The following is a 23,345-nucleotide window of genomic DNA, read 5'->3' on the forward strand; positions in this document are numbered from 1 at the left end:
TGGTCAATGGGCTGACTTGAATGTCCACATCCAGTGCCAGCAGAGCGATTGTGAGCCAGTAAAAAGGATCATTTAGTGCCATAACATGGGCAAGTAGTAAATGTGAGTCCAGATGTGAGAAGCAGCTGATAGATGAAACGTACTTAAAGCTAAGCTGGCGTTTCGATCACCCCTGTTTCTGCTTGGCTCCTGGCCCCGATATCATTGACATTGGACGACGGATCTCTTAGGACCAGGGCAGTACATTAAACAAACGGGTTATCTCCTCCAGAGCTAATTAAATTTAAAAGTGCCGTTCTGGACCTCCGGCACAAAGATAGGATTTTTCCTGGTAATGGATACCGGACCTCTCGGCACATTACTGAACTGTGCGTGTCCACTGTGACCTGCGCTTTTATTGGAGGCCAAACCTGATGAATTGTTTGTATCCTTTCTGCCTCAGTGGCTGGTCAGTATTTTGATGTTGCGTTTAATGCCGTCCGTGTCAATCGTTTTAGCACGTGTAAGACCTAATGTATGGATAGCCGCAGGCAGATTTTTGTTACTTGTAGGGTTGTAGTCGGACAAATCACTTTTTTTGTTGTACTTTAGACCGTTGCCTTAATTGGGGTTCCTAACCGTGATTCCCAACTTTTCATTAAATTGGTTTTCAGGCCGATCTTTCTTATTGACAGGGTAACAATGGGAAGGTTAGCGATGCGGAAAGATCGGCTCCATGGGAGTTTGCATGGAATTGCTCACACCTCTTTATTGTAGTCAAGCTTTTACAGACTCAAAAGAAGATCTGTTTTCACGCGTGATGTTTTTGTTCAGTGTTTGTTATAACGTCCACCTTCCGTATGCTAGCTGTTGACTTTGTTTAACTTGCGTCTTAAAAAAAAAAAAACGAAGAAAAGCATATTCCATCCATCACAATGAGCGAGAAGCTGCTCAGCTCATGGAGCTCGACACTTAGCTGCTTGATGGGTAAAAATCTATTAATCTTTTAACGTCCAGACGTTTCCCAGATATTGAGTGAGCACATCATCTCTTCTATGAGGACCCTGAGGCATCATCAGTCATCTCCGTTATCAACTGTAGCTACTGCAAAATACAGCTATGCAATTTGATGGTTGGGCAAAATCTATAGCACACCAGAGACATGTCACATATGCAGTACTCTTACGTCAGACCACTGTTGAGTTACTCACAATGCCCCGCAGTATTTGCAGTACTGGTGTCTCTATTGAAGAACCTTGTTCTGGTGTGAGTACTGATGCTTCTCTCTCAGCAAAGACAACTGTGATATTATGTCTGACACGCCGTGAATGTAAACCTCTTTGTTGCTATTCACAGCTGGATGCTGTTTGTGGAGGCAGAACATGTTCCTGGCATCAAGTAACTAAATAGATTACTGAGGCAACAGACAAAACCGTTTGCAGGTTTGTCAGGCGCCCAGAAGTGTGTTATCTTTAGCTTCAGCATTGTTATCAGGCGGGGTTGAAAGCAAAGATCGAGCCGAATGGGGGAAACGCTGATTGTAGCGTGGGACCTGAAACAAAAAGGAAAAAAAAAAAGCATGTGCCTCTTAGTTTACTTCAAAAAAAACCAACTCCCACTGGTAAATAATAGATAGAGAACCGGCCAGAGTTCTGTTCATGTATGTACATGTCTGATGTAACTCAGCTAAAAATAAAGTACAGTTTACAGATACTACTAAATATTAAGGTTCGTTCATGGATTTTTAGTTTAATTTTAATGGTGTGTTCAGGGTGGAATCTATACAGTGTCTTCTCATGTATACACGACTGTATTAAGAGACTTGTCAGTACATTTTACAAGACTGAAGCAGTCGTGGCATTTTTAAAAAGTATTACCCATTAAAACCATGATATAAAAGCTTGTTATGAAAGCATCACACTGACAAACGGTTTTGCCTAGAATAGAACAATTGGACATGTTTTAACATGCATTAAAAGGCCCTCGGTCTGTTGCAGAGGCTTTTACTGTTGTTCGTACCAGCATCCGACTCTGACAAGCTTCTATATGATGTATGCAAATTCAAAGGCACATTTTGGGAGGCAGAGATCTCAGGTGACAGCTGTGGAAAGGAGAGGCGCTGCGAATAATAAGAGCAGGCCATGCACGTGTATCCCAAGGTGTCGACGGTTGAATGTTTTGTGATGTTTTGTGAAAAATGTTGCAGCGCAACAGTTATTATATCATCTTTGCTGAGCATTACTGAACTCCTTAAGCAACATTTGCATGTATTTTTTTTCAATTCTTTCGTCACTCTTACAATTACTGAGCTCCGCTCAACCATTTAAACATTTAGCAGTTTTTGATTTTCAGGAAAACATTCATTTTGGTCAAGGAAATGTTCACAGTGGGGAAATTACCATCAGGATCCACAAATCGTTTCAAGATTGTTCGGCAAGAAGGACCTGCAGTGTTCTGTGCTACAATTAAAATAGTATAATAGGTATAAACTTAAATTCATGAAACATTGTTTTACTTGGTTAATATTACTATTATTTTTTTGCAGCATGGTGAAGGCAAATTTTAACTTTTATAGGATCACAAGTTTTTGAGAGTTTTGCCATTCATTTAAAAAAATACACAATTATTGCATTTCTTTTATTTTGTCACGTCCTTTCATCTATACATACAAATCTGTATTTATTGGCTATATAACAGTGCACAAAAAAACGTCAGTTCCTTCAGTTAGTTGTAAAACTTCAGTCCATTTTCGGATAATTGTGATTTTTTTTAAATTCTTTTGCTCTTCTTTTTGAATATAATTGTGTAAAAAATGCATGTGCATAAGTTAATAGGAATAACACTGCAATGTTCAACTCTGATTCCTCCTTGGTTTGGTGCCTCCTCACTCACTATGTTAAGTTGACGTCACTCTCCTCACGTCCGGGTGAACACTCTGTAGGAAGGATGGTTCTGAACGAAAAAGATTCCGACAGTGCTCATGTAACGTTGCAAACTTAAAAATAAAGATTCATTTTAAAAAAAGTAAAAATTCTGTTCAATGAACCAATTCATCATCTTGCTTTTTCCACATTTAGTCCAAGTCTCAAATAGAGATTTTGGAATTGAATTGAATTTTAAACATGAAAAATATGTGTTTAAAAACGTCTCATCATCCTGGGATTGTCAGTCTTTGGTGTGAAGTTCAATGGCTTGCTTGTAGGAGGACACTTTTTCATGATATTCCAGGACAGTTCCTTGGCTGTGAAAGTAAAATTGAAGTATGACGGATGTGCTCACCTTCTGGTACCTCGTGTCAAGATTACCCCACGGCACTTGAATGAAGCAAATAAAGATCGGATTAGTGGTTTGCTGAGGTGTGTTTGAAAGTGGGAAGCGCAGTTAAAGAGCCTTCTCTCTAGACTGTCCAGACTGTGGCTTTCTTCCATTAGGATAAGATTTCCATTTTTTTTATAATGTCTTTTGACAAGCCATGAAGACGTCCCTGGGCGACAGGAGGTAAATGCTGCACCCTTTTGAAAGAAAAGCAAACTTGTATCAGCTACCAAGTTTATATCTTTTGAGGTCCTCTTCAGAAAAAATACATAGAGCTAAAGTTGGAAATTGCTTTTCCAAAAAGGCATGGTTTTAAAGCTGGATTTCGTCATTTAAATTATTAAAAGTTTGAGTTTGTGTTTTTCTTCACTGACAAAGGGCGGCTCTACCAACACACTCTCACTTCCAAAGTGTCAAATAACAATGATTTACAAGTGGACACAGTAGTCAGCGAGGCGTGTTGATGCATCTGTGTCCGTTCCATACGGCAGGGTTCAGAATAGGACGTGTGCAGGTGGGTGACGACTGTAACTTCAGTGTGACTTGGTTGGTTTATATACCAATGTCGTGAAACAGTATTGCAGTGTCCTAATTTTTAGACTTTAGACACTTGAGGTTTCCAAACATTTTACAGCAGACAGTGCCACCTGGTGGCCTCTGAAAGTCACAACACTGGCTCATGATACCTTATGAACCCTTCAATTCTTGACCACCAGCTTTCTTTGATGATACATGCTGCCTAAGGCAAAACATGCTTGAAAGCCTATTGCCTCAGGATGCTACATGGAAGGCTGCCTATGGCACTTTGGGACGCAAGTACTCTTCACCACGGTTTTTAACTGACTCTTAGGGTATGAGAATTAAAACCTGCCAAACCCATCATGTTGACTGTCAGTCAAAAAAACAACAAAACACACAAAAAAACTTCACTTGTCTCCAGAGAGATCCTGAATAATTGTGTACATTTAGAGAGTCCAGCCATGTCATTTAGCTTTCAATACGATACATATCCTGATACATGAGTGATGATACAATACATTGCGATATATTGCAATTCTGTAAGCTCAACAATATATTGTAATAAGAACCATCATTTTAGGTTGTATTAAACATGTAAAAAATGCAGCAACACATCCATTTATCTATGTGTTAAATATTAATATAGACAACTTTAAATATCAGGCCATGTCACACAAATATCATCACTTCATCAAATATATTGATACAGTATGACAGATTCACTTATCACAATATTTGAGCCTATTCGTGTTTTCTGGTATTCACAATAACAAATGGATGCAGTATCTGGGAAACTGCAAAATGAGTGTTCTTCCCTCAGTCATGAACAAGCTACTGAGGCACTTGATGCTGTTAAATGTTTAACCTATTAGACTGATCATGTATGTAGAAAAGTGTGATCTTGACTTGAAGCCCCTGTTTCAACCAACTTCTCAGCTTCTCAGCTCAAAGCAAAATAGTCCAACTTGTTTTTGTATTCATGAGGCTCTTGACTAGTTCCCAAACAATAACAAAAAGTCGTTTGTGTCGTCGAAAAAAATGGTATTTTCACTCACAGAAAGACAAACTTCAAGAGACGTGGCTGCCATTCAAACCTGGCTGTTTTAATTCCTATTCTGTGGAGGTATTGACTGTGTTGGGAGGGGAAACTGCACACAGTACTTGTTAAAGATGTCAGAGCTTTATCCTTTTTGGCTGCGCTCTTTTATGAGCATGAAAGTGTTGAGGCTTCTAGCAAGAACAATGCTATAAGTGTGACTTCACTTTCATAGTGATATGAAAAGCCAGCGTCCCTGCAGTTGCGGGGGATATGGAAATGAATGTGAGCGATGTTTCTGTTGTGTGAGCGCACCACACCTCGGTTTCACTCTTAGAGTTTGGTTGATAAAAAAAAAAAAAAAAGAAAAACTGTTCTTTTAGACTGACTTTAATTAGACAGGTGGCATCTATGAAACTGCCTTCTAATTTTCACTAAAGTTGTCTTCTCCATTTTTCACAGATTGTTCCCCCAGAGAGGTGCAAATCGCATTCCATACATTGGTGGTTGGATGTGAGACTTCTGTGACCCTGTAAAATTGAAGATGGAGTTGCTATGGAAACTACTGGTACTGCAGTCACTTATGGGGTGCCTCGCAGGTAAAGCATCTTATTAGGAACTTTTTGATGCATGCTAAAGCTGCCTTTGTGAAGTCTTGAGTGCTGATTCATATGCATTTGGGGCAGGTGACGGGATGAAAGTGGTATTTGTGAAGAAGAGCAACCTCAGGTGCATGAGCTGTTTTGTAACACTGATGCGATAGGTAGCACATGTGATCTCGTCTGAGGTGCTGCTGCACTGAAGGAGGAACATTTGAATCTAAACAGATTTGAGCCTCACCTAGTATTTTGAGTGTTTCTCAATGGAACAGACGCATCAAAAATATTAAGAGTTCTGCTTTTTTGGTGAAATGTAGCCCCCTGCTTACAGAGTAAATCAAGTTAAATGACGTTTTTTTGCGGTGAAGGAATCCCATTTTTGTCATTGTCTTGACCTCTGTGAGGTGATTCCAATAAATGAAAGAATGTTGTTTGTCATGTTTTTATGGCCAACCATGAAGGAATAATGCTCATAGTGGAGATGGTGCGGTGTCTCCCCCCCATGCAGCCTGCACTCCCTTTGTTTAAAAAAAAATGGATTAAATAAATTCAAGCACTTTTTGAAAATAATTCTTTAAGAAATAATGAATATAACATCAATTTGTCCATTTAGATAAGATTTTTTATCATTTTATCTACATTTATTTGCTGTATCAATACTGTGTAGATGTGTTATGTTCAAGAAAAATGAACACAGCGATGCCCCAAAAACTATGGACCCTCGAAGTGACATGCATGTGTTTATTTTTTTTGAATGTGGCATGCATGACTTTTATTTTTTTTGCCCGAGATAACAATTATCTCGAGATAATTTTTATCTCGTGATAATTGAGATAATTTTTATGTCAAGATACAATCGTAAATGTCAGCGCATGCGTGGCTGCCTCTCTGGCAAAGCATTTTGTATACGTCCTCCTGGAACCACTATGTCTCCCATGGCTTCGCAACTGTTCGCCAACATTGTCAGTCACTGTCTGCGTTTCTAACACTCTGATCAAGTGCCTTCTACTCAAAATAATACCATCTGTGGCTAAGCTACACGTATTACGCGTCACTGGAAGCGACATGCATGACTTTATTTTTTTTTTACCCCGAGATAAAAATGATCTTGAGATAACTGTTATCACGGGAGAAAAAAAATAAAGTCATGCATGCCACATGTGGTATTATTTTGAGAAGAAGCCACTTGATCAGAGCGTTAAAAGCGCACAGACTTTGCCGTCTGCAATATTCTGACTTGCAGACAGCGAATGACAAAATTTACAAACAGTTACAAAGCCATGGGAGACAGAGTGGTTCCAGGAAGTAATTGTATCTCGGCATGTCACATCCACAAAAAATAAACATGCGTGTCACTTCCAGGGCTCCGTACAAAACAGGTCTTACTGATAGATCCACTTCATGAATCTTTTTGAAATATTAACATGTTAACAGACATGTTAGTTCATGAGCAGCAAAACATTGTAGAGTTTTGCTCTTGACAGTAATCCTCAGAAGAATAAGGATTTTTGTGTTTATCAAACCACTTGTACGACTACTGAGGTACACACAACTCCTTCCTATTCAGATCCACCTCTCGTGACATTCCAGGTATTTGCATTTAAAACATGTCTGACGGAACGTTTTGCTCTGTCAGTGACGGACACCAGTCAAACAGATGACCCAGATGGGGTTAAATTAAATGTCATTTTTCAAACAGAGCCCATGACACCATTTCTAGGTTCTCTCAAACACCCGTCATTCATTTGTCGCGCAGTAGAGTGAAATTATAGCCTCATTTTCCAGTGGTAGCCGTGGCAGCCAGAGGCTTTGTGGCATTGATCACACTTTGATGGAGGACTTTAATTTGTCTCCCTTTACAAATGGGAGAGGTCACCAGCTGAATCACTCACGGTGTCTGATCAACAGGTTTTAATTCAGATGTACCGGGGAAAGGGTTCGCCGATGAGACCTGATGCTCATTAGTCACTGCAGTGGATTTGTTTGACTACAGCCAAAGAGATTTGTTGTCGGTGAAGAACCAGCTTTGTGTCTTCCATTGTAGTGTCTGCTGCAGGTGAAGTTTTCCATTTTATAGTCGTACAAAAATATTTCTCCTATCAAAGCAGGTTTTCAGCACAGTTTAATCATTTGCACTAACTGCAAACTTTATGAGGTGTATTGAATAAACAAGGTGAAGTGACGGGTAGATGAGGTTTCATGACACAGTATTGAAGAGTTGATGAGGTTTCATGAAACAGTTTCTTTTTTTCCAGAAGCTACCAGATGGCACCGTCTGCGCTATAATGTTTTCAATTTAAACGTCTTTTCTAAGAGCGCCATCTAGTGGCCTCTGAAAAATAGGCTACAGTTTCATCAGACCTTCATCACAGTTTCGTGACACCTCATCTACCTGTTACTGCACCTTGTTTATTCAAGACACCTAACAAGAGGTGTTCATTTAGACTACGTTTTGTGCACGAATCTGTTCAGACTGACGTAATAGTACAGATTGTATTGTGTATTTAAACACATATATGTCTTGTCATTTTTAGTTGAGTTTTCATGATACTAAAATGACAGATAAGGACTTCATGTCCAGGAGGATATGCAATAATGGACACTGTTTACGATACTGTAGGGGAAAAAAACACTTAGGAAGGCATTAACATTATAAAATATTCAACTTTATTAAAATGAAAAAGATATAAATAGATATAAATCGATTAAATAGAATAATTAAATACTCAGATAATGAAAAAGACAAAAAAAAAACAAATAAATGATAACAGTGGAAAAACAGTCATGTTTTAGTTTGCTTATTAACAGTAACAATAAAATGGCAGATTACTGTTTTATCAGGATGAAACAGGTTTGTCTATCAATGCTTTTCAGACTGCAAGTAACATTCGACTTCCGACCGGGATCGGTTCCGACCAACTGGTCGTAAGTGGGATTGGATCTAAGTCGAATGCCATTCAAAATGGCCGACGCGAGGGTTATAGGTGGGTGAGATGCTGTGCTGCCGTAACTGTCGTATGCGATGCCGTGGTCGTAAGTACGGGTGGACGTACGTCTGACAACCTTAATCATTATAAACATTATGTTGCTCAGTATAAGTCCATATTGCGATATATGATTTACCCAACATTACCCTGATCTTTTTGTCGACTACAGTAGCTCATTTAAGTAACAAAAAAATTCCAGTTCTAGTGACACTGTCCTTCTTCTCTTTTTGTCTCACCTTCACATTACTCTCTGGAAGTTGTGGCTTCGTCCTGCTGAACGGACCATGTCCTGTAATTGTGGTTCAAATACCATCCAGTACTTGGAGTTAAAATTGCAGAGGAGCCAGAGTCAATGTTCACCCTCCATCTCTCTCTCCAGTGATGTTAATACCGTCCACAGGGTTCAGGAGTAAATCGCCGTAGTGCCTTTGAATGTATGAATACTTTGAGTACATTTGTATGCAACACTTTGATCCTCTGAAAAGAAGAAACTTTCCCCCCTCCCCACACGTTCTGGTGTAGAGCAGTGATGTTGCTACACATTTCATTCACTTGCAACATTCCGTTGCTTAGTCAAAAAATATCAGGGTTGTTCGTAGGATATTTTCTCAGCGGTCAATCGTCAACATGAAATTCATGCGAAGGCTGGATTCATTATGAAGCATTTAAATGGTGAGGCTTCACCAAGTAGTGTCCTCACTTTCAGCGCTCAGTCACTTTTGGTTTGAAAATCTTGTGAGGTTTCATTTAAATAGTTGGTAAAATCCAAAGATTTTCGAGCAGAGAGTGCCATCAATGGTGTTGTTTCATGAAGCCTCAATGGCCCATCACCACCTTTTCACTCGGTTCTGGTTAATGCATGAATATCTCAAACTCAACCTGGTTTATTCTCTCAGCATTTGTCAGTAGAAGTAAGGCAGATCACATGCATGGAAAGTTCTAGTATTTGGGGTTAATCACGCAAGAGTGATGGACATCGATGAATGGAATGGAAGAAGAAAGTGCAGACAGGGTGGAACAGATGGCCACTGTGAAGCCAGAGTGAAAGGGAGGCTCTGATGTGTGGTTTAGAGACAGAAAGACTGGCAGCTGAGTGAGAAGTGACTGAGACCAAAGTCAGAAGGGGTTTGGACTACGGCTGGGTAATTTTGACGAAAACAAGAGACGCTTTTTTTCCCCTGTAAAGTTGATATTTGTTTTGTGTTTTTTGGATGAGACTACTAAAGAATAACTTTTACTAAGCATGGTGACCCACTGCCTGTGTTTGTTGGACGTTGGCAGCTCCGTGTTTACTGCCGCAGACACGGTGACATGCGCCGTTGTTCAAATTGATGCTTATGACGTGCCTCCAGCAGAGGTGCCCTTAGCTGCTGGACACCAGCATTGACTGAAGCAGATCACGAATGAATGAATGGATGAACGTTTATTTCAAGTCTCAGATGCATTACTGATAAACTACAGACATTTCAAACGGTACTTGACGTGTTCTATGACTCTTCATGCTTCATGATTGATACACTGCATACAAATATTTCTAATTACATGACAATGAGATTGAGAAGGAGCAGAGAGAAGAACAGTTCAACATGTTCACCTTAGAAATTTACGCAGATTTGTCGTGGCTTTTTATTAAGCAATGAACTCAAACCTCATCTAACCATCACTACCCATATTTAGTGATGGGTAGGTGAAGTTTCACGAAACAGTAACCTGAATTTCAGGTGGCGCTGTCTGTTGTAAAATGTTCCAACAACTAAGTCAATGAAACCTCACGTCATTTCTAAACCACGAGCGCCATCTAGTGGCCTCTGAAAATTAGGACACTGTTTCATCAACCCTGCAATACTGTTTCATGATACCTCATCTCCCCAGCTAGTCTGTCCACATCGAAAATCCTGATTTCGATGAAAGAAATAGGTTAAATGTGCAGCCCTAGTTTGGACTCGTGGAGAGGACAGATATAAAGTGAAGAATGAAATACAAGGAACAAGTGGAAGAGGGAGGCAGCTGCTGAGGTTCCTGAAGACATAAAGAGCGTTGGTGACTGGGGAAGCTGATGAAGATCAATAAAAGTGGAGGACCTCATGAGAAGTCCTTAAAGAAGATGATTTATTAGAAGATATTTCAGATAAAGACAACACACGATTGCTTACTAAACAGCAAACAACCCAATAGACGACCTGAAAAAATCAATTACCACAATAGAATCATTGGGACGTGTAGGTGAAAAAAATCATTTGAGAAAGATAAGCTTTTAAAGCGAGGCATTCAAATGCGAAATGTGAGAGATTATTTCATGAGGTGCCACAGTGTCTCCAGTGAAGGTCTCCGACCATTCAGGTGCACATGTGGCACAGCAGAGCAGCCCTGACGCGAAGGAAAAAATGAAATGAAAAACCTATTCAAATCTCATAAAAGGTCTGTGATAAATATTGCCACAGTTACGCTTCCGTCTTCGAGTCATGCCTTTCTTGTTTTCATTGGTAGTCACATGACCTGAGTCTCATATACACACCAGATACAGAGCTGTACTTACACCACTACCTGGGCTGAGCATGTATTATTTAAGCTCCCTTGCAAAAATTCTTTTATCTGGACCATCTTTCTTGGAATAAAATTCAGAAAATGATTCGACGTTCTGTGGATGTCTTCAGTTGGCACTCATGTCATCAGTTTCTTGGAGGAAAAAGATGAGCTTGGAACCATGTGGACGTGCGGAGCGTAGCGTGGTCGGAGGGATTGAGCTGCTGCATTTTTTATGTCCTCGACAGACAGGCGGGCCAGCTGAGGCTGTGGGAGCTACGGAAGCATCACTCTCTGACTCAATTTGCCGTGTCCTTTTTGTAAATTCAGCAAATCATAACCAAATTTGAAATGGAAGGGCTCAAATCTCTTCTTTGAAATGAGCTGATTATTCTAGTAAAGCATGGAGGTAAACTCACTGTAGGCTGGATACGTCACACGGCTGTGCGCAAAAATGGATTTGAATGTAAGCCACACTGGCAGCCAGAGTTTGTACAGATGCATGCTACAGCCCCGGCTGTGGATTTGATTTGTTTTGTTCTATACAAATGAATGGAAGAGCGTTTAATACAAAGTTCAAATCCAATTATGTTTTGAAATGAGTCACCTGCCTGTTCACTGATTTACATCAATGATGGCATGAAAGAACAAAATGGAAAACAGCTGCAATGATTGGACTGAATGCCCATGAAGATTCAAGCAATTATAACAAATACAATGTGTGAAATGCAGGGTATATTCACTGATTCTAAACTTTTAAAGATACACTTCCATTGTGGTCTCTTAACTTCCATCATGGTGCCTATATGTGTGTGTTTCACAGAAGAGCAGAGCAGGGTTTTACTATACTCTTGTGAGGCCATTGTTTCCAGTTCTCTTGAATTCAGTTTTGCGTTCTGATCTAACTGGGGCTGCACCGGTCGATCGGCCGGCAAATTTATCTGCGCCGATTTGGCCATTTATGACATCATCATGGTCAAATAATGCTGATTTTGTATTATTGATTTTAATAAGTTGATATTTATATTCATCCATGATGAATTTTATTGCTACATCACAATGTGAAAATGACAAAAAGAAACCGCTTTCCTCTGGAAATTCACTCTACTTGTTGTGATGCTGCAGACCTGCCTGACAATATTCATTCGGCAAAACTTCTCAGTCAAGAAAATCGAATTACAATTTGCAACAGACTCAGACTCAGCATTAAACCAAGACACGTGGCCTCGAACAACGCACCGGATTGGAGTGCGACCAAGAGGCGAACAAACTAAAGCTAACCGGAGCGAACTCTTGCCGCAACCAATGCTAGTGGAGTTTATTGTTTTGGATGAGCAGCCGAGTTCTGCCGTTGAAGAGCAGAGTTTTGACATGTAGCCTATGAAAAGAAGAGTTGTCTGTCCCGTTCTAAGGCAACATTCTGATATTTAAGTTAAGTTCACTTTGCATTTTGTATTGCTCATTTGTTATTTGCATTGAAACTTGCAATGTTTTCTACACACTGATGTTCAGTATTATTGTTATTTAGTAGGTTTGTGTTCATTAATCTAAAAAGACTGAGGAAAAAAAAAAACATTCATCAAAAATCGCTGTCAGCCTTCCAAAAAATCAGATCAGTGCTGCCCTAAATTCAACAGCACCAATTTCTTTGGAGATAATTTCCTTCTGCATATTGAGGCAGAGTTCCAGAGCCTTGTCAGTGACTCTTCAAGTCATCATATCCATCATCTTAATTGCTTTTCTTATTCACAACCAAGACTCTCAAAGTTTCTGAAAAACACCCAGATTTCATTCAGGAACAAATTCACTCATTGACATGTTTTCTTTTTTGAAGTTATGCTTTTTATCTCACTTCGCTTAAACTTGAGGAATGTTCAGGGCACAAACTGATACACAATCGCTCAGAGTCCGAGGGCACTAATGCATCTGCAAGGATGTTCTCTCAGCTAAAAGCACGCGTGACATCTTTACTCAGCCATGTCAGGGCTGGTGTGGCGCCGACACGTACTGCTTTTGTATCGCTGCACTTCCACTCTCCGTTTTTCGCAGCGGTGCCGCTTTTTGTCCACTTGAATTGAAGCTGCATTAGTGTTTTTCATGAATCCGAGTGTCGACATAGGACTGGTATTGTACTTTAACCTTTATAGTTAACCGCAATTTCATTCTGTGCACTTATGAGGCTGCCATGTTAAAAGCATCTTCCCAGAGCGATCAGGGTCGGTACTGAAAGCTTTGTCTTTTCAACCTTCCTTGGAAAGAACAGGAGCTCAGTCTTGCCGAGGACGAGTTAGAGATGTGTTCTGAAAACGTATGGCCGAAGAAACTGCTGAATTTCTGAAATGATGTCCTGCTCCTGCCGACATTAATGGTGTTTAGGCTGACTGATGCAGGATGACAACACTGCAGTGAAAATAACTTTGACTGCTGTCGTGTTAAGGGCTCATGTTGTGAGGCAGCGTCGGCAATGACCAGACATATGGAACAAAAATCGTGGCTGGATTGGGTCACAGGCGGCTGATGCAAGCACATGTAACTACTTTCTGACAGCAATGTAATAGCAAAGTGAAATAAATGTCTGCTTCCTCAAGAGAAGTTGTCTTTGTTAATCGAAGTCCTTAAAATAATGCAGTGCACAGTTGGCGACGTTGGTGATAAAACCTTCCGTACTCTCTTTTCCTTTATTTATTTGTCAACCTTGACTGGGGGGGAAAAAAAGCACAAACATCCCACTGGGTTAGGCAGCAGTGTTCTGTATCTCTTGCTCTGTGAAAGTCCTTTTCTCGTCCCCAAATGCATCTTGAGAGACGAGATGGTATCAGTCCAATTTTGAAACTTTCCAGGCCCCTTCTGTGACTTTGGAGGAAGTCGCCTGAAGAGATTAAACTGCAGTATCATCTTTTAAAATCAGGCCTCAAAACTCACTTTTACAGATTGCCTTTATGTAATTTGCTCCAGTTATTGTCCTCAATTCAATTTTATTTACTTGCTGCGGCCTTGTCTTTGTTGCAGTCGTACTTTGACAGAAATATAACTGCACAGGTTTTATCTCACATCCCATTTAGATGGGCCAAAATGAAAGGTTATTGGATTGTTGACCTGTGGGTCTTTGCTGTTTATGAATGTGCCGTTCATTTACAGATGAGTTTACTGTAATGTATTGCTGCAGAACTGGAGTCAATTCAGCCGTCCATCTATTGACTGTGGTAGACAGGATCAAAACAAACACGTTGTAGTCGGAAACAAATTTTTTAAATGACAAAAAGTGACCATGATGCCTGTGGACCATCTGTGGTCTAAATGTTATTATACTGCAAATGGTCATAATTTCATACGCCTGCGATTGATGGCTAACTGGTTAGAGTCACTTCCACCACTAGTAGTGGTAGTTGTCAAGTACCAGAAACGGATGTGATAACAGGTCACTGCCACACATGAAAGTGTGAACAACACCTAAGAAATTATATACAGTGGTACCCCAGATTTTTTCGCTTCAGATTTTGAACGAAAATCCAGAACCCGAACGCCCTGAAAAAGACGGAAAAAACATAATGTGCGCGGACCAATCAGCTGACCCGCGGCGCGCTTTTTTATTGTGTATAACGCAGCCTCTGTATGCAGACGTGTCCCGTTAGCTACATTTACTGACAGTTTTTTCTTCATATTGAGGTGTAAAACCTTTCCTGTCTCCACACTGGACCGTGGTAGAGTGTCACAGGGGAGGCGCTCGCTCTCCACACCTCCACTCCAGGGTTTGATGTCCTGTTGTGGGCTGGAGCTGGGACAGGGATGAGGCGAGTCTGGGACAGAGCGTGACTTGGTTTATGACTTTGTCACAGCCAAACTGCACAGAAGCGCACATTCAGAGCTGGACACGCACCGGGCACCTCTTCACTTCTGGAGAGACCTCACTCACTCGGCAACCCCTCCCACATGCAGCGGCCACACACATAGAGGAACAGCCACCTGCAGCAGACACTCTACATTCACTCCTACAAAAGACTATTTTAAGGCTTGGAACGCATTATTTCTTTTTTCCATTCATTGTAATGGGAAAAATCTATTCAGATTTCGAACAAATCGCTTCTCGAACGGCCGTCTGGAACGGATTGTGGTGGAGAACCGGGGTACCACTGTATATGGCTTCCAAGAGGTAAAGTGATATTGCCACCTTGGTCGCTACACAAGCTTGTTTCTCGTCATGAGTGCTGCTTTGCTAAGACCAAGTCAAAGCATTGACCTTGATATGTCTTCTTTTCGGTACTGTTTTAAAGACGACCTGCCTTTTATATGCTATGTAGATGGCAGAACTGACGCTGCCCTAAAGGTCCATCATCCAAAAGCATCAAACGTAATTCGATTCTGCAGCTCTGTCTCAGGGTTTGCAATTCGGTGACCTGGAGATTGCATCAATGCTTTTTGCGAATGATGTCATCCTGCGTGCTTCATTAGCTGGCGCCATTCCGCTCACGATGCCTCACCGACCGCTGAATCTGAACAGTCGTGAAGATCAGCACCTGCTATGCTCCCACTTTCCAAAAGACAATAATTGCTTCTATTATTATTTCTTGCATTGCTGCCTCCAGATTGCTATTAACTTTATACTGTACCCATAGAAGCAGGATTTAAGAATATAATTTCCCAGGACATCTTCATGCTGATTCATGGTCTGGTTAAATGAAAGTAGAACATCTATTATTCAGTGTGATATCTCCTTTATTCAAGCACTTTTAGGTTAAAAATTCATCAGAGAGATTCAGATAGGGATAATACAGCATCATATATCGTTTTCGTCCCACAGCTTGTCTCACCTGAGGATTGTTTGCTGAGTGTACTTTTTTATATACAAGATTTATTGCCAAACTCAAAATCCCTCTTGGGATCTGCAGGATGTGATCAAATTTGTGCGCCCGCTGTTAAGAAGTGCTGTTACTTATCTCCAGAGCAGTTGCTGAGCTGGCAGTGTCAACTCGGCGTGAATGTGTGCGTGCTATTCTGCAGATGTCACCTGTAATGTTTTAGGGTGTTTTGTGTTCATATCTTGTATATTCCATGTGGAAACCAGTCAATAGGGACCTTAGAAACTGATGATGGAGCACATGCTTTTTCGAGAGGTTGTCCACAGAACTGAAAAACATGAAGATTTAAACTCCGTTCAAGTCCTGAGACTTGCATTTGAACACAATTTCCAAAAGATTTGCCCCCCAAAATGCAGGGAGTCAGAATCCTAGCAACAAGCCTGATGTAGCATGAGTATGCTGATTTGGCCACATACTAAAACATCAAAAAAACTCCTTTCAAATTAATAAAACTATGAACTTTATGTTGTCCATTACAAGAGTGAAGACAAACGGACTGAGGAAGGAGGAAACATCTCGACTGTTGAAACTGGATTGAGGTCCCAGTGACTCAGCCCATTTCTGTCGTCCTTGCTTCTCTTATATAGTATATTTTTTAAGCACGGCCTGCGTATTGTGAACCTAAATATAATATGTACCTTTGTTTTGATTCAGACATACTCTGACTGAGTGAGTGTGATTCAGTTATGTAACAAAGCCTCTATGAGGACGTAATTTCTCAATGCCTCTTAGTACTAGATACCAAGTACATTACCCCCTCTCGTAGTACTTTTCAGTGTTATGCCGTACGTGGCTCAGGTTTTTGTTTATCGAATTTGTGACCTAAAATGATCTAAAAAAAAATGGTGCCTTCAAGATTTTGTTTGACAGACAAGTATGCAAGTAGTGTCTGATGGTTATTTTTTGCTCTGTGTACTGGCCTTTGTCAGTACCTGTGTTCACCTTTGTATGTTTTTTCACTTCACTAATGATCGCATAGTTTGGACGGTCCAACTAATAATATTCCAGATTCCAGACATGATGATTATCATCATGCATTATTTACACCTCTTTCAGTCTCGCTGCGCTGTATGGAGCAAAAACACAAACATCGGCCGAGAGGCTCAGCTGTCAAAGAAAAGTGCTACAAAAATAGACGGTTGAAAAAAGAAAAAAAAAAGGAAAAACGTCCTGAATGTGATTGCGCGCCGGCGTCTAATCAGAAGTGAAGGCTTAAACACAAGTGGCTGAATAATAAGTTATGTAAAACTAATCACATTACTGTAGTTAATTATTGAGCTGAGCCAAAGTAGGTCAGGGAGACTTTGGGGGGGAAACTGAAGTTGAGGAAAATTTGGTGGATTTTAGGTAATGGAGTGTGGAAATCCTAATGGTCCTGATAGACTTGCATTTTTCCTCTAAGCCAGAAATGTTGACGTCTCTGTCTAATATGAATGTGACTCGACCTATTTGTAACTGATGTTTATTTTTGCCGTATGTCTTTATTTAGGTCCTGATATTTAGAGGCATCTCAGTGGTGCGACAGTGAGGTCTCGACAGACAATGCTGGCGGACACAATTCATTCATGAGTCTTCAGAAATATATAGAGTGAGCAGCAAACAATGTGTGAAGTTGAAGCCCGAAGGATTTTGCTCATCACCAATATTTAAATATACATCTAGATATTGAAATGTAACTAACAGTTGAAGTACACTGAACTCATAACAGTAAACTTGTTGTACTGCACTAGCTGTCTTCCCCCTAAAATACAACTCTTGTTTACAAACATCTCAATGTATTGCGATACGTATCGTATCACAAGATGTCTGCCAATACACAGCTCTCGTGTTAAATATGAATACAATTTAATTTCTTAAATATTATTCATTGAGCAGAAACATTTAAGATTTTGAAAGAGAATTATTGTTGTTGTAAATATTTACATAAATGAAGGTGGTAGCCTTTGAAACAAGTCTACTGTAGCTTATCCAATTGACACAGATGAAAATTTGTGTCACGCTATGACTAAAGACAACTCTCATCTTAGCATTGACACGAAACAAATGCAAAACAAGGAAGTAAGAATTAGTAGCATTTGAATAACTTGTGCTGAGTTATGGGCTGTCAACATTTTGTTGACTCAATCAGGTGGCGCTATTTTAGTTTGAGGTTGGTCTGTTTTTATATTTTATACTTTTATTATTATTCTGTGAGCCAAAATGGAATCATGAAATGTGAAACCTGTGTCCAAGTGTGTCAATAGCAATTCAAAAGGTTGGTAAAAAATGCAGTGTAATGGATGCTGTGTAAAGGTGTGCTTGTCCTGTGACACTCACAAGCAAATGAATCCCCTGAAGATTCAATGCTTATTATTACTGGTGATCCTGTTGGTCCCAAAATTGAAACTCTCCATGTCAATTTTCAAAATGTCATCGATTGAGTTTCAGTTTGTTGAAAGGTCAAACTCATCCAGAGAGAGGAAGCAAAGCTGAAAAGCAACGATGTTGAAGAATGATGACCTGGTTGCTAATGTACAGAGCAAAAATGATCAAGACTTCAGAGCTTTTATTGGGAAAATGGACAAATTTCTGCTGTGTAGTTGGAGTCCTTTTTGTCCTGCATTGTGAATTGATTGATATCCTAAAAAGAAACCTGTTTTCTTTTTTAACTTTTCACATTTTCATTTTCACATTTCAAGTAAATTATTATTTCAAGTGTATAATTGACTATAAGATTAGTACAGTGGTACCTTGGTTTTCGAACATCCCGGAATTTGAACAAATCTGAGGGATGAGGCGAGTCTGGGACAGAGCGTGACTTGGTTTATGACTTTGTCACAGCCAAACTGCACAGAAGCGCACATTCAGAGCTGGACACGCACCGGGCACCTCTTCACTTCTGGAGAGACCTCACTCACTCGGCAACCCCTCCCACATGCAGCGGCCACACACATAGAGGAACAGCCACCTGCAGCAGACACTCTACATTCACTCCTACAAAAGACTATTTTAAGGCTTGGAACGCATTATTGCTTTTTCCATTCATTGTAATGGGAAAAATCGATTGAGATTTCGAACAAATCGCTTCTCGAACGGCCGTCTGGAATGGATTGTGGTCAAGAACCGAGGTACCACTGTACGTGATAAATTTAACTTTCATTTTTCCAAAGGTACAAATGAGTGGCAGGCTATAGTCTTAACACAAGGGGGCGCAATCAGACAAAAATATCAGCAGGGACCGATATGATGAAGGGCGATTGTGATATGGACCTAAAAACGGCTGACATATCTGCCAAACCGATATATCGGTCGACCTCTTGTTACAATGTTGCTGTGCACGTCATACGGCAACTAATCGACTAATGGTTAAGCTAATTGATGACTCATCGACGATCAAAATAGTCGCTAGTTGCTGCCCTACAGTGAATGTAATTGTTGCCGTGTATGATTGTATAATGGCATGGTATGGTATTGTTTAAGAAATGATAAATATTGAAGCGCTCATACAGTAAAATTTCTGGTGTTGATAGTGATACACTTTATTGCTTTTGTCACGTGTCAGTTCTCGACAACTGTTCCTTCATTGATCATTACAACAAAGTTGTGACCCACATCATTTCCCCCCCCAAAATGGCATTATTACCCTCTTCCCTTTGGTTTTCATTTGCTGTGCCTTTACCAGATCAGCGGGTGTGAAATGAAGCTTCCCTGTGAAAACATATTCCATCTATCAGTGTCTGGAGTGTAGAAAAGTGAATATCTGCAGCCCAGTGAACTACTTATGTGCTGTGACAGAACTATCTATCCTAATAGTTACAAGGTAGCATGAGAGCAGATATTCCTTCTCTCCTGTCACCTTCCACGCAGTGTTTTTCTGTGACCTGGTCTCCAGCAGCATGAAGAAAACACAATTTCTTCAGGTTCATATGTCACTGGTATATCTTTGCTACTGGCAGAGTCTGATGTGTTATCTGCAACAATCACTGAGGACACTATCTCTAATGTGGACCGCACAGAGGGAAAAACATTTGAGCAGCGTCCTCTGAGACTGCGTTATCTTTCTCAGCCATTGAGGGCGGCTTGTTTTTGTTGAGTTCATGAAAAGCCTTTTTTTTTTTTTTGCCCAAGTGGACTCACTCAGGTGCTCAGCTGCCCAGTTTTCATGATTTATGTTGTGCCAGACTCTATAAATTCATATTGTCGCGCTCGCAATTGGGCAAGGAGGGTGTGTGTGTGTGTGTGTCAATGTGCGTGTTCATTTTAAAACTGTCACTTGTCAGTGCCGGGACTGCGGTGTGACAGACCAAAGCTTTTTTTGCTGTGGAGCGGGAGCACACCGATGAATGAAAAGCTTATATCCACTATTTTTTTTTTTTTTTGTAACCCTCACCTGTCAGTTTTTTTCTGCACACTTTTATTTTTAGCTGATTTTCTGACAAAGACCAGAGAGTGGAGTGGATTTGTTTGTTGTAGCACAGAGAGAAACACTGGCCTGATTTAACATTGTGCACTGACAGATAAATGCAAACAGCCGGCTCCGGGAAACTGGCAGACATGAAACTAACAATCGTGGCCGACATTGTTCGGTGTGCGACAGTGTGGTTTGGCGCTGGCTGTTCGCTGTTAGTCGTTTGCCTTTGTGTATAGTTGACATGGTGACTCGTTCTTATTAAAATATATAATTTCACCTTCTTAAAATGCTATTTTACACTGTTGGCGTGGAGTAAACATGTCAGTGATAATCTGATAGTGAATTCTGCCAAGGAAAACGTGTCACACATCATAGAAATGGACACAAAATGGGAAAAATCTCCAGTAAGAAAAGTCATAATAACAAATTGACAGGAGCTCGACTAGTGCTGGCGGAACTATTGTCGGATGTTTGCGTTTAGCCCGGATACCTGAAGGGACGAATCAGGTGAGTGAGCAGCTGCAGTGATATTTATTAACTTTTCACTGTCATCAGTGCAATAAATATAAAAAATTCACCCCTTTACTTCCTTGCTTCTCAGTCAGCTCGCTAAATCGCCTATGTTCCGATTTATCTCACATCGGAAGCGATGAATACGAGTGAGTTTTCTGGAGGACGGTTGTGGTGTTTGAATAGTGAACTTCCTCCAAAATGCGACTTATATTATATTTATATATATTTGTCTTTCTTCTTCATCATGCCTTTTTTGATTGGCGCGACTTATACTCCGAAAAAAAGGTAACCTTTACTTTCACCATGAACAATGTAAGACAACGATGAACCCAAATATCACATACTGCGATGCAAGATGGCATGATACTGTACAACATTTTTCGTGACCAATATGTATCAATTAATATTTGGATATGTGTTGTGTTTGTAAGATGTATTGAGATTCGCAGCAAACAATATATTATTATGATCATTGTTATTATATAATCTTAATTGTAGTACCTGTCGTAGTTGTAGTAGTAGTAGTAGTTGTTTTTGCCGTGCTCCAATATCACATATCCTGTATCGGGATATGTATCATATAAAACGAAAAAGTTGATTCCTGCTAATACACAGCATTCACCATTGGAAGCATCATTGGATTATAGTAGATTGACATTCATTCTTTTGCCGTCTGCCGCTTTATCCTGTGATTTCTGGCCTGGGGTGGAACCTATCTCAGGTACTTTGGACGACAGACAGGGGACACCCTGGACAGGTGGACAATCACAGGGCACACAACACACAACAGCCGTTTATAAATGCACTGACACAGCAAAGTTGAGTAGCTAAAGAGTGTGTCAACACATAAACATAAATGCAGTCCAATGAATGAGGACTTCAGAGTCACTGCTCATCCTCTTCAAATCATATTCAATGTGTTTTGACTCCTGATGCTCACTAGAATGACAACTGTGACCATTTTCTAGAAATACAACAGTACAGAGACAAAAGGAGAAGAGTATTACCCTGGAAAACTCATCTCACTCTTATTTCCAGCCAACCTTTGTGTTGTTGGACATCGTATATTGCATGTTCACCCATTAGTTTTCAAGCTTACATTGTCAGGGAAAATACCCAGACGTCCAACATCCAACTCCTGAACCCAATTTATAGTTCCTTTACTGCTCTTAAAGCTCTTTATAGAAATAGCAGGAGCGACATCAAGATATTCCCAGTGAGCTACACATGTATGGCTGCTGGAACCGTGAAGCCATTTAGCCATGTGTCACCCGTAGATTCATCGGCTGAGTCGTCGGCCGCCCTGAGCAGAGCGCTGCTCGCTCTTGACCACTGAAACCGTTCTGTCATCGTAGATTGGAAAATAGGACAAACCGCTGAGGTCGTGTCACTGGGCTGCAGGGCCTTATTTAAAATAAAAAAATGAAACATTATTTATGTAAATGCTGCACAATTCTCTCTGAAGCTGCATGTTGCAACTGTACAGCCACATTTATATATAAGCTTCTTGTGGATAGTTGCTCGCTACACTGTATGGAAGCTTCCCAAAGTATTTTCCTGAGTCTGTTGAATACAGTGGAAGGTGGCACAGAGCATTGCAATTATAGCTAGAAATTGGCTTTTAACTGAGCACTTTTCCTTGACCTTTAAGAGAAAAACATATCCCATCTAGCTCTCGTTCATATGTCCTACATACTGTACTTTGTCCACCGTGACCTGTTGCAGCTCAGTTATGATGGCATGTCCATCTGAACAGAATGCATCATCAGATTGCTTTAAACTCTCTACTAAATCCTCCCTTCATTTGCTCTATATTTTGTTATTTGTGGCTGACATTTCCATCTGTTTTAATGTGAAGGCAAAAACACTTGCTGTGAATAATGCCTGGTCTGAATGAAAGTGTTTCGCGTAAACACGCCCTTCAGAATGAACGGATCTTCTGCAGCTCATTCCGAAGAAATTTTGTTCAGTCTGAGAGAGTTGTTTTTTTGGCCATTTTTGATCGGGTTGACGCCCATGTACACACCCGATGTCGGCGCACCTACAGAGTCAGTCAAAGCACCACAAGCAAAAAGCACTTGCTGCAGCGTTTGAATGTTTCAAAAAAATACGACTAACACAGCTACCAATAACTAGAATAGCGTAATCTTATTTGCTGCAAGGGGTTGCTTAATGGTGGATGGGGATTGCTTCCAAGTTGTGTCGTGGAAGTCTCTTCATACGCATCTGGCTAAATTGCTCGGTTTCGCAGTACTGCACATTATGGTCAGATGAGGTGTCATGAAACAGTTTTAAACAGGGCTGATGAACTAGTGTCCCACTAGATGGCACTCTTGTATTTGTTGTCCAAACATTTTACAGCAGACAGCGCCATCTGGTGGCCTCTGAAAATCAGGACACTGTTTCATGAAACCTTATCAATCCCTCTCAACTGTTTCATGAAGCCTCATCTGTCCGTGGAATGACACAGGTGTCCCGGTTGTGACCCAGGGCCTTGCGTTGGCCTCATCTAAATAGATCATTATTTTATCATGAGTAAAGCTGCATGGTGGTGTTGTGGTTAGTGCTGCAGCCTGCACCTATAGACTCCAGCTCCCTGCAACCTCAGTGGCTAATAAGCGGAGGAAA

At 40.5% G+C, this 23,345-nt stretch overlaps 1 protein-coding gene across 1 annotated transcript in view; it reads left to right on the forward strand.

Annotated features, from left to right (window-relative positions):
* Positions 1-23,345, forward strand: part of cntn4 (contactin 4) — a 165,744-nt gene that overhangs the window by 14,893 nt on the left and 127,506 nt on the right. Inside the window, exon 2 of the mRNA XM_053867719.1 lies at positions 5,312-5,448. Within this exon, the coding sequence (XP_053723694.1) occupies positions 5,394-5,448 (55 nt within the window). The 5' untranslated portion in view covers positions 5,312-5,393. The remainder of the gene's footprint in view (positions 1-5,311; positions 5,449-23,345) is intronic.

The sequence above is a fragment of the Synchiropus splendidus genome, chromosome 6 (genome assembly GCF_027744825.2).
Source record: "Synchiropus splendidus isolate RoL2022-P1 chromosome 6, RoL_Sspl_1.0, whole genome shotgun sequence".
NCBI lineage: Eukaryota > Metazoa > Chordata > Actinopteri > Syngnathiformes > Callionymidae > Synchiropus > Synchiropus splendidus.